General features: G+C 40.1%; 1 protein-coding gene across 1 annotated transcript; it reads right to left on the reverse strand.

Moving 5' to 3' along the window:
- Positions 1–11,663, reverse strand: Ibsp (integrin binding sialoprotein). The gene is made up of 7 exons (XM_057772612.1): positions 11,617–11,663; positions 9,006–9,072; positions 8,862–8,912; positions 8,696–8,773; positions 4,952–5,014; positions 1,787–1,951; positions 1–1,328 (listed from the first exon to the last, which is right to left on the reverse strand). Exons 2-7 carry the CDS (start codon positions 9,057–9,059, stop codon positions 786–788), a joined length of 954 nt encoding a protein of 317 aa, XP_057628595.1. The 5' UTR covers positions 9,060–9,072; positions 11,617–11,663; the 3' UTR covers positions 1–785.
- Between the last annotated feature and the right edge of the window lie 821 nt (positions 11,664–12,484).

Consider the following 12,484-nt stretch of genomic DNA (forward strand, 5'->3'; position numbering starts at 1 on the left):
TGTTTTAAAAAACCAATTGTATTTATCTGAAATTCAAATTGAAGTGGACATCTTACATGTATTCATGTTTGTTAAATCTGGCGGCTCTAAGAGTCATTCATCCCCTGGTGTATGTGGCTAATTCTGCTCTCAATCGTCAAACCTTATCTGTGCAGACTTACTGAAGACAGAATGTTTCCAGGTCCTCTGAGTTTTAAAGCCGAATGGAAATAAGCTTGTTTTTTATCTGAATGGTCCCACCCTTCTTAAACCCACGTGCTTTCTGATGCTCCCCGTTTCTTCTTAATTATAACACATTTGAAGAATTGCATGTTTATTTGCGATAAAATCTGTGCATACAGGTCACATAATATACATGAGAATGAGAATTAAACCTAATACAGTATTAGATAGGAGTGCGATACAGGAAGTACACAATTGCTGTATACAGTATCGTTCATAAATCTCTCTCTAGTTGCCGTCTTGTACAAAGAGTGTGTTTGGGCCATTAACAATAGTGCACACAGCACAAATAGGAAGCATTCCAGCTAGGCCCAACTCAGACATCAGTGTACTGCTCGATCAATGGCCCTGACTTACAATGACCTTTCAAGTGACACACCTGGAAAAAAGCAAAAGAAGCCATTCCAAATAGAAGCATTTGCAGAAATCACTCTGGGATTGTAGCACCATTCCACATTGTAAAATGCACATTTGTTATATTGCACCTTCCTGAGTTGAACTTTGAAAATAAATGGTAGCCAAATACAACGACAGAACAGGGAATTCACCCCAGGGGTGGGGCTTCACTGATGGTAGTAATAATTTTGACCATCATAGCCTTCATAGCCACGCCCCTTGTAGTAGCTGTATTCATCCTCATAGGCCCGGTAATTGTCCCCGCGAGGCTCCCCGTTCTCATTGTCGTAGACTTGATAGTCACTGTCATTCTCATTGATGCCAGTTTGTTCATATTCTCCCCAATACTCAGCTGTAGTTTTACTGAGTGGTGGGGAAGAGGTCCCGTAGGCTTGGGGTGGTGGGGTCGTACGCTGAAGCGCCTTCGGAAGGACAGCAGTCGTGGGCCCATCACTGATTGGCTCCCTGCCCGTCGTGGCTCCTTCCACGCCCGCTTCCGTGACGCTTTGTCCCTCACCTTCTCCATTGATCCCTCCGCTAGTGCTGTTGCCACCGTTCACCTCCGTGGAGTTCGTGCTGGTGCCGTTGACGACCTGCTCGTTTTCATCAACTTCTGCCTCCTCGTTTTCATTTTCCTCCTCTTCCTCTTCTTCTTCTTCTTCTTCATCACTTTCCTTCTTTTTTGCAACCTTGCTTTCTGTGTCTCCAGCCTAAAAGGAAAGGTTTGAAATCATCCAAATCTAACTGTGGGAAACTAAGAACTTCTCTACTGATGACCTTGTTCTGGGTGATATTTCAAGTTAAAGATAACTTAATTTGTGAAAGAACTGGTTGATGGCTTTAAAAATTCAGAATAGATACCTTTGTAATGGGTTTTGTTGGGGTGTGTACTCCATAAGTCTACCCTGTGTGCCATGCTTCCCTAGCTCTGACCCCCACTTTGTCTGCCTTGGAAGTCGCACCTCTGAAGTAGGATGGTCTAATAGCATGGGAAAGAAAGTTACAGAATATTATTCCTCATTTGTAATTGGGGAAAGTGTATCTAAGCTTGTTTCTTTAATGAGGTAATAATATTAAGTAAAGATGATATCAAATATGATGTGGATAGTGTCAGGGAAACTTGGACATCAGTGAAGAGATGAAAACAGATCAACGTTTGGCACATTACCTTCTTGGGCAGTTGGAGCGCAGCTAGTCCTATAGTCTCTGCTTCAGGTGTGGCCTCGGTTCCATAGAGTGGAGTTACACTAGAGAGGGTGGAGTTCTCGGCCTCTGCCTCCTCCTCTTCATTCCCCTCAGAACCTTCATTGTTCTCCTCTTCATTTGAATTCTCCTGGTGAAAATGTCCAGAGTTCAGAATCTACTATAGCTGGAAAAGAGCTCAAGATTTGTTGGGTCTTTGAGGCACTATTTGGAAATGCCCTCAGCTGGTTCATCAGCTGCCTCCCGTGTGCCATTCCATGTCTTATTTCTAGGCACTCAGCGTTATTTAATCCTATTTATCTGCTGGTGGGGTGCTTCAGTTATTTATGCTTTCTGTCTTATCAGCTTAACCATTCTTGCGCTTGAAATGCTGGGTGCACAACTGTTTCAGTAGTGTATAATGCTACTACATAAAGATGATGACAAATTAAGACTCCTGAACAAATGCACATTATAATCTTTATTTTATTCTTTTATCTAGGCTGTGAGATCATAGTAGGTAAACTGAGCTAATCTAGTAGTAAAATTAATACCTCCTAGTTAAAGTCTGGATTTCGTATGTTTAAATTTATGTATTTCAGTGAGTCCTGGCAGTTGAATTTACTTGAAAGGTATTTCTGAGAGATTGTGATGTGGGATAATGTTAAGATTTCAGGAAAACAAATTGAATCTGAGTTTGATCTTTCTTACAAAAACGAATTGACTAAAGCAGGATTTTTCTCATTCAGTTTGTGAGGGCTACAGATGCAGTGAAGGGTTTGACACAAGCCAAGTCCATCTTCCAAGCTAGGTGCCCGATATCTCAGGTGTGGTATACAGTCTGGTTTTTAAATGATTCATTCAAGCAAATTAAACTTTTTAGTGGAATAAGGAGAAATTATTGGTATCACTGGAGAGACTCTAGGAGGCCATGTTAGCTGGCCCTTGTTTCCTCATTTCACCAATAAAAAACTGATGTGTAGTGATACAGTGGTTTGTACAAAGTCAAATGAAGAATAATTCATTGCAATTCACTGGTGTCAGGGTCAAGACTGAAGAGTGGTCAATCTCCTAATGTATGCAGTTGTTCTTCTTAGATCTTTTCTTGGCCCAGAAAGTTAATTTCATAATGTTCTTGTGCAAACAAATTGAAAGGAAATGACTTGGACTGTTGCTAGATATTAGGCTTCAAATATCTTATTAGATAGAAAAGTTATCTATATCCATGACACTATAGAATGGTGAAAATAAATAAAACATACAGGCATTGGTGAGAACAGGGATCAGTAGGAGCTCTGTCTGCAGAAAGCAGGCCTTTGCCTGACCGCCCCTACTTTGGAAAGCCTTTAGCGAAGCTGAACATATGCAAGTCATTTTTTACTCAGAAGCTACACTTTGAAGAAAAATAGCCTCCTCAAATGGCTATGTGTAGTCATTTGAAGTTCTAGAATGTTCCCAGTAGTAAGACCTTTGCATCAATCCTAATTTGAAAACTACCAACATGCCCATTTTCAGGTGAGTCATGCAGTACATTGATAGAGTGAAATGCCAATGAGAAGCCTGTGTCCTAAAAAGGACCGGATCACATAGAAGCATCTCCTAAGGTCGGAACAACGGAAGCCTCTTACAAAAGAATGTACACTAATGTCATCCTGTATATAGAATATGTATATGTATAATATATATAAAATATATAATGTATTGTATATGAAAACAAGCAGAAATTAACCTATTCAATTGAAGTCAAACTCATGGTAGTCCATGGTGGAAGTTGGTTAATGAATATTCGGGATGTGCTATTTTTTATATTAGTGCTGATTTTACTTATATGTCCAGTTTCTGAAATTTCAGTGAGCTGATAATTTTATCATGTATATTTCCATTAAGCAAGTCTGAAATACTTTATGGTGTGCGGGGGGGTGTTATCATCAAATAGAAAGTGTGCCCAAGTTGTTTCCTCAGGTGAACACAGTCCCTGGGCTTTGTTTACCTAAGTGGAACTGGCAATTAAATTTTAAAGAAGAAATGGAGATTAAAGCATGCCTAGAATCTCGCAAGTGGAAGGTTCCTGAACCCACCCACGCTTCCTTGATCACTGTGGATGATCTTTGGAGCACTATTCCTCTGACCTTTCAAAGCAGCTATTTCCTGGGCAACATATATGCATCTGAGTTATGTGAGGCAGCATGAGGAGCTACAGCAGGGGGCACAGAGTGGCTGAGTCTCCCTTAGTTTCGGAGCATGACTGAGCTACAGCAGGATTTTGAAGGATGTAGGGCACACATAGTTTCTAGTCCTGGCTTGGCAAGACTTTTAAGACCTTTCCTCCACTGTCGGTATAACTATAGCACAGGAGATGTTACTTAACTGAAAGAAAAAACAAATACTTGGTCACTGTACGAGTTGCCACATCTGCCTTCAGCATAGATGACACAGATGATCCATTTTTGTCTGTCATTTTCTATTCACAAATAGCACCTCGGAATGCCCGAATTTAGAATGTTCCTAAGCCAGGGGTAGCTATGATTAGAAATCCAGGAAAATAGTTCTTAATAGTATGCTTCCATAGGCAAGATGTCAGTTATAAGCATAATATAATGACTTCCAAGCTATATAAATGAATTTTAGCCATTAATTACAGTAATTTAACTGTTTAGGAAGACGTTTATACATCTTGAGTATTTTAATTTCTGTAATCTAATAATTAGATAAAAATCTATAGAATTCCTATTAAAGAAATTGACCTTTTTCTACAGATTAAGTCAGAACACTGTAGAGGCATCAGTTGGCTTCACATCCTGACCACCAAGGAAAGGGCATCACACCAAGCTTAGGCTTTCTTCTCTCTTGCCTACATTCATAGGCATCCAATATAAACAAACTCTGTGCTGCGTTTTAATGGGTTTTACATTTCCCTTAAAATGCAGACACCTCTGTTCCTGTGTGCCACATCTAGGTAACTTTAACCCCACATTGCAGTGGTGTAATAAGCAGGTTATTTTGTTGCTTCTAACTTAAATAACATTCCATTTGTCCAAAATAGCTGGTTATGGGTAGCTGGCAAGGAAGTAGTGGCTATTTGCTGAGTCTAGATTGCTATTAGTTCCTTGTGTTGCCTGGCTTGTTATGGAAGAAATAGAAAGTGTCTTACCTCTTCCCCTTCCTCGTCTGAACTATCTCCATCTCCATTTTCTTCAGAAGAGTCACTGCCTCCCTAAAACATACATATATGCATAACATAGTATGTGTGCACATGTACATTTATATACACAAATGAAGCATAAATATATACACCACAACAATTAAAATTTCCTGATGATCAAAATGTAACACACCGAGATATTTACTTACACATGTTACTGGATTGGTTGGTCTATTAACACATAGTGTCAAGCTAAAGTGAGAGAGATGTGGGGACACTTGGGCATATGGGAAATGAGGACAGTGAAGCAGTTGCTTTCAAATGAACAGCATATGAATGAGGTTGCTCACTTCCAATCCCTCAAACATAGACAATATGTTGAACTATTGCATTTTATGTAAAAGCCAGAATAAGAAATCGCAAATTGATTAGTTCTGAAGGAATGAAGGGACTAGTCCAAGAAAAAAACATTCAAAAAGGGTGATTTTTTCCCACCCGTTCCTAAGCAGGTCTTCAACTAGAACGTAGATGTCATAGTCTTTCTTACAAAATGTAGGTGATAATAATTTAGTTTACTATAAAGTATAAACTGTTATTTGATAATTCTCTTAAATAGTACAATCTAAATTATAATTTTAATTTATAGAAACTGAATTTATATTCCAAAATTTAATTTAATTAAAACTAATTTTAAAATTGTATTAATTAATATATGCACAGTTAAATTATATAAAATATATAAAAGCACTTACGATTTGGCGGGGTGATAATAAAGTGAACCAAGGAGCCTACATACAAAACATGAGTCAATGAACTTTACTGGGCTCTCCATTGTTGCCTTTATATTGTTTAGTTATATTCTTAGAGTGCTGTAGATCAAACTCAGGGCAAATGCTCTACACATTTGACATATCCTAATTCTGAGCATTCTTTTTATTTTTTAATTATATGTCAATCTAAACATGCATCAGAGCTTCTAAGCCAAGAGAGGAGATTCTTGATCTTTCTACCAAAGAAGCCCAAAGGGAATAACCCTTCATATTCCTCACCATCCCCAACACCTCAAGGATTCATGCCTACCTAACTTCAGAGCCTGCCATTTCCTGCCTATCAGTGTTGGCTTTGATTGTGATGATCAGCTAAGCATCCTGTCCTGGGAGAACATGACTAACAAGGACCTGCAACTTCTAGGTTAGGAATATGACTGTAGGAAAGACTCATCCCTGTGTTGTTCATGGCAATCCCTGCTGGACTCATTCTCCTGGTGGCCATTCACCCAGCCAAGGAAAGCGAATGTTTGGTGTCTTCAGCCAATAATAACTCTGGGTGGAAAAAGAATAATTAGCCCCTCCCTACACTGCCACAACCTAGTACTTGTGCTGTTCCACACCCAGGGGAGAGTAAAACAAATCATTATATTTGAGCTATTTCCACTTATTAATCCAAATATAGAGGACAATATATTTATCTAAGCAGAGCTGTTTTTCTCAGTTGGGAGTTTGTCGGGTATTTTTCAAGCTTCCTTCACTCCAATTTCCTCCATAACTCAGTTAACATTCTACCACTGGTGTGTGAGGGAAACACGGCAAAGCTGTATGGAATACCTTAAAGTTTTGTACTTTATTTTGTTACTGTTTTGAATCACTTTCCTTTCTTTGGCTTATTACCAATTTATCACAAACTCTTAGTGATCTGTCCAGAGTCTTTCATTTATATAGACACATGAGGGAAGATGGGTTGATAAAAGGCAGATGAACTGGTGTCTTAATGGAAGGCAGTTCTGAATACCCATATTTGTGTGCTAGCTGAATGTGATTAAAGAAAATTGAATCTTGTTCGCTACAAGTTGGCACACTAATCAAATATTATCCTAATCATAAAATGTAGCTTTCCATTAAAACAGCTTAGGATACTAATCAAGCTGATTTGTATTTTTGTTTCTGTAGTTCAGGATGCAGACAATCTATAGTAGACTTGCTGGTGGCATTGCCAGGACAGAGACTTGCTGGCGGCTTTGCAACCCATCCGATGCATTACACACAAGTTCCTATTTTGTGGATGGCTGCCCATAAGCAGACTTGGTAACTAAAACATGAATTTCAAAGTCAATAAAATGTAACTCATGGGGTCAGGATGACAACTTTGGACAATAAATAGACATTGACATAAGACAGAAATCAAACTGTAAAACAGGAGATTGCCACAAATATCTCAGAAAGTTACATTTGGAGATGTTTTATTTCTTATTTAAGTTCTACTTAACTCGATCAAGCCATTATGCATATAATTTGTGATACAAGCATATATGACTTCTAAGGACTTTGAGTCTATCAATAATAAAAAAAACTGTAACCTTACCAATATTAGCACACTACAGACTTTTATAGTTAGATCACACGTGTCTATAAAAAAATCTAGGTGGGAATGGTTGTATCTAAGCATATTAGATATTCCAGAAAAGTTGGCCAAATACTTAAGAACTAGAGTTTATGTCACTTCTGTTTCAGAAAGGGAGCAGAGCTCCAAATGGATCCTGTTTATTTCTGGGCCTGAGGCGAACCAAAGAGAGCAGAACAATTGTGAAAACCCACAGCGCTTGTACCATTCGCGCTCACAGTTCCCTGTAATTAGAATGGTGCTAGAAATACTTGAGGGTTATGATTTCCTATCATGGCGTGAGCTGGAGCGGGGTCAGCCTGACATATGTAAGACTGGAAATACTTGAGGGTTATGATTTCCTATCATGGCGTGAGCTGGAGAGGGGTCAGCCTGACATATGTAAGACTGGAAATACTTGAGGGTTATGATTTCCTATCATGGCGTGAGCTGGAGAGGGGTCAGCCTGACATATGTAAGACTGGAAATACTTGAGGGTTATGATTTCCTATCATGGCGTGAGCTGGAGCGGCGTCAGCCTGACACACGGTGAGACGCAGAGCCCAGCTGCTGCGTGGAGGCAGCGTTCTCAGGGTCCTGTTGCTTGCAGTGACTTAGGAGTCTGGGTCAAATGGTGCATAATTGATGCTCTGAGCACGAACAGCACAGTCACGAAAATAGTGTCATGCTAGGTTTGTGTGTGTGTATTTAGAACCAGCACCACACCTCCAGTATCCAAAGGCCTCTTTCACAAACAACCCAGCAAAAATGGGATGTCTCACTTTTAGCTTTATTTTTCCTTCATGTTTACAAATTTTACTGATTTTTTTCCTCATAGGCTTCCTACATTTACCAAGTCTCTCTCTTTGCTCTGCGGACTTGGGCCAGACCCCAGTGTAATTGTGCTCCATGAGACACTCACGGCTCTGCCCCCTAACAGGGTAAGGGTTCCAGAAGCATCATCGCTGCAAGAGAGTTGCTAAGGCTCCTGGTTGTCCAGAGACCCAAGTGATTGTGAACGTAGCTTTTTGAGAGGTCAGGGGATGCTGAAATACCCAATGTGAACAGCTGGATGGCAATACTGAGCCAACCAACATGACAATTGGTGATCTTACCAGTTCTTTGTCAGTAGGTGATAAAATAATTCACTTTTATCAGCAGATTAGCTGAACACTTGAACTCTAGATGCCAGGGCACTGGTTTCTATTACCCCAGCGTTTTCACTCCGTGTGCTTTGTCTCCTGTGAGAGAGCTTAGGAGAGTCAAATTTCTATAGCCTGAAGTCCCTCTGGCTGAGATCCAGATATCTGGGTGTCAAATCTGATCCCCACAATAAAAATACAAGGAGTGGAAAGGAAAGTTAAGCTTTACGCTTACCTGGGCTGGAAGGCGCTTTAGAGGAGGATAGAAGTAGGCATGTTTGTAAAGAAAATAGCGTGGCCGGTACTTAAAAACCTGCACAAATGAGAGGCGTGTTATCATATGCAGTGTGCAGCTATGTTAGAGTAAGTGTAGCCCAGAGGAATGTTCTCAGATTACTCACCCCGTTCTCTTCAGAATCTTCAGCTTTGACTCTTCGGTGGAAATTCTTCATCTGTCCAAAAGAACATTTTTTTAGTACATGCCCTGTTTACATTAAAATGCAACTGCCAAAAATATAGAGTTTTTTTTCCCACAATGAACTTACTGAGAAAGCACAAGCCATTCCCAAAATGCTGAGCAAAATTAAAGCAGTCTTCATTGTGGAGTTATTTCTGCAATCCAAGAAGGGATATCGTTAATAGATATCAAAGCATAGCACATGACTCTTTTGCTCAGAAAGAATTCAATTGATCTTAATTTGTCTAATTCTCATGTATACTAATTATAAGTGAATTTCTGGTTGGAGAGGTGAGGTGTAGGTACTTGGCCCGGCTCACCTAAGGACCTGTTTGACCCCTAGCCTTGAAAAAGTCTGCCTTTCTTTCCAAGCCCTTCCATGTGGGTTGTAGCCATGTCTAAATAGTTCTGAGCTTCATATCTGACTCTGATATTTTTCTGTGGTTTGTCAGAGGAGGATCACTGGATCCCTGTGTCAGGATCTGAACACTCTGGATGCTTTCCCCGGGGGTGTGAAGAAATCTCCAGCTGGCGCTGACAAGGGCGTGCCAGCCGCACCAGCTGGTATGTCGTTGCAGCTATGTGTGCCATTCCATTGCTGATAGGTAAAGTATCAAGCAAAGTCCAAATGTGTTGAAATGGTTCATTTACCTGGTGGGCTACAAGAAATTTCCAACTTCTGTGCATAGATTTTTTTTTTTAACTAAAAGTTCATTCTTAGAATAGACAGTAGGGACCTTTTCCCTGTGAATACTCCATAGCTGCTTTAGATCCTGCAAGAAAGAGTGAAAGATAGGAGAAAGAGGGAGGGGAGAGAGAATGAGGTAGGGGAAGAATAAGAGAAAGAGGGGGAGAGAAAGAAAGAGAGACACAGAGGGAGGAAGGGAGTGAAGGAGAGAGGGAGGGAGGAAGAAAAAAGGGAAGAGAGAAGAAAGGAGAGTAAAAATCCATAATATATGAAATGCTATTCTCATGAGAAACAGCTCTTGAGAGTCTCATCTAAAGGTATGGGATAAATCTCCTTGAATCAGATATCCCCAGTTCTATTTCAGCTCTGTACTCCTACTGTAGTAGGTGCAGATGCTCTATGGAGTGTGAAAAGATGCAGCTGCCCGTGGATAGCTAGTCCCGAGTAACCCTGGGGTTTGCAGCAACAGCTCCCCCTTCCACAGAGCTTCATCATAAATAGAAGCAGACAGGGAAGTGATACCCTAAAATTCCATTGTAAAACTCTCTCCTCTAGAAGTTGAGCAAACTTAGCTGGAATCCTAACACGTGCTCACTCACAGCTGATGAGAGCTGCTTCATACACAGTGACAAAGGGAATAACAATTTCTCCAAAAACATCTTGCAATGAGATACTTAAAATGTATAGAACTCAGGTCACATACTACACTCTGTGGGGGGGTCTTTTTATTTTGCTTCATCATTAACATTTACTCCATCCGTGCTGAGCATTAGGTACTAAAGCGACCTTTATGCAGTGTGTGGCTCCAAACGCACGGCTGGTGTGGGAATTCTGATTCGATGTGTACACACTCTTTCCACAGCTTTTTTGACGTCGTGCCTTGGGATCATTCATATTTGTTTGTGTGCAAACAAAAGAGGGAGGGGGGGACAGAAGAGAGAAAGACAGATATAGAGGCAGAGGCACACACAGTTTGACAATTCAGAGGATCAAAGGGGTTTAGTCGTTGAAGATGGACCACTGTTTAAGAAGATTGATGATCCAGTCCTGGTGGTACACTCAGGAGGTGGATGCAGGAGAATCAGGCATTCAAGAATAGCCTTGGCTACACAATAAATTCGAAGAAAGCCTGAGCTATAAAAGACTCTATATATAAAAAAAAATGATAGCAATGAAGAAGTAAAGGAAGAGGGAGGAGGAGGAGAAAAATGAGGAGGAGGAGGAGGAAATTTGCTTCATAGCATCATGAAATGTGATATTCCTAATATTCAAAGGACTTAAAACTTGAATATATAGAAGTGTAGACAGAGCTGTGACAAGAAAAATGTCTCAAAAGAAATCTTGACCTAACCAGAATAAAAGCATGGCAGAGAGGATAACATTTTCTATATAAAAACAAGAGAAACACGAATCCTCAACCAACTGCCCATGTTAATCTCCTCTTATTTACTTTCTGATTCATTCAACATCAGGAACTTCCATAGTGGTCATTGCTGACTGGTCAACTCAAACACTCTTAAACGATTGTTTTACAATTACATATAAGGTAGCAAAACCATTCCCATATTAATTTTAGAGGTATAGGATATGATCACTTTGAAATTTAATGTAGAATATATTGAAAAGATACTATGTATTATTGAAGTACAGAAGAGGTGTAATTTATGGAAAATACATATATCTAGGCAATTTACAAATGTAAATAGTATTACAGTTAGGTTGCCCTAAGGACATCAGCATGAGAAAAACAGTTGGCCAGGATATGTAGAGAAAGAAAGACACATCATTTCCTAGTTCATGCTCTCAATCTGAACAGTTTACTTGCTTGCTTAGGTTAAGAAGTCTGGCCTTTGGAAAGAAGCTCAACTCAGAGGTCCCGTTTCATAGTAAACAAAAGTTCAATCATTGTGCACAATGCAATAAGACCCCAATAAAGAATTCCAAGCCAGATCCACACAGGTGAGCCTGAGGTGCCTGGCTGTGCGGTAAGGAAGTTCGCTGGCTGTCTTACCCTTTGGCGGTCCTGGCTGGAGAGAGTGAGTGGCACGGATTGTCCCCTCTGCTGTCACTCACTCACTCAGTTGCTCTTGCTGGCTATAAACCCTCTCTGCCTCCCAGGAGCCAATCACAGCTTCTGTCAGCGTGATGTCAGGCTCACCAGAAAACCCCAAACTTCAACACGTTTTCAAGATTCGTGCTCAGTTGAATAAACATGAAAGACGGGTCTAGTGCCAAGAGGTTTGCATTGTGGGATTTAATTGAAGGGTTAGAAGAAGATGGCAGTTAGAGTTCTGAAGATATATAATAATATGCTGGATTTCAAATAAAATAAATAGTAAAAGACCTAAGCATTTAAACTTTCATAATTACGCAGGTTTTCACTGTGTTGCAAGAAAGGAAAACCGGCTAGTGCACACATCACTGCATCCGTTTAAAGCACTAGGAAAGGGGAAAGAGGTGGGGCCCCGGGACACTTCAATCTCGGTTCTTTTATATTCTTTCCTAAAACATATTTCAGAGACTCATGAGTCAACATTAATGTGATTAAATCATTCAGACTGCCTAAGGTTTGCTAACTGTAGCACTGACTATAAAAGTTACAACATTTGAGGCTCAGTCTAAGAAGTTAAGAAGCCAATGTAGCCTTTCCTAAAACAGAGCAGAACACATCATCTGGTACCTGACCCTTGGCTGTGCAAATGGGACCACTCCATCATGCTCTCAGACTTATTTCAATTTTTCTTCATATGTATTTTTGCCTATGAATAGAGAACAATTACTGGTTCTGTCAGAAAGCAGTTCATAGTTGTTGAAATGTTTACTGAAAGACAAACCCATAGTTCGTGGGTTGGCGACTGAATGTTTTCTAAGCTTGCCAA

This window comes from Chionomys nivalis, chromosome 6 (assembly GCF_950005125.1).
Source record: "Chionomys nivalis chromosome 6, mChiNiv1.1, whole genome shotgun sequence".
Lineage (NCBI taxonomy): Eukaryota > Metazoa > Chordata > Mammalia > Rodentia > Cricetidae > Chionomys > Chionomys nivalis.

Bases quoted from the DNA above. Each gene is read 5' to 3' on its own strand.
- Ibsp (XM_057772612.1), bottom strand. From the start codon at position 9,059: ATGAAGACTGCTTTAATTTTGCTCAGCATTTTGGGAATGGCTTGTGCT. The intron at 8,913-9,005 runs GTAAGTTCATTG...TCTTTTGGACAG, and splicing joins GAATGGCTTGTGCTTTCTCA to ATGAAGAATTTCCACCGAAG. The intron at 5,015-8,695 runs GTAAGCGTAAAG...TGTATGTTTTAG, and splicing joins TAAAGCGCCTTCCAGCCCAG to GGAGGCAGTGACTCTTCTGA.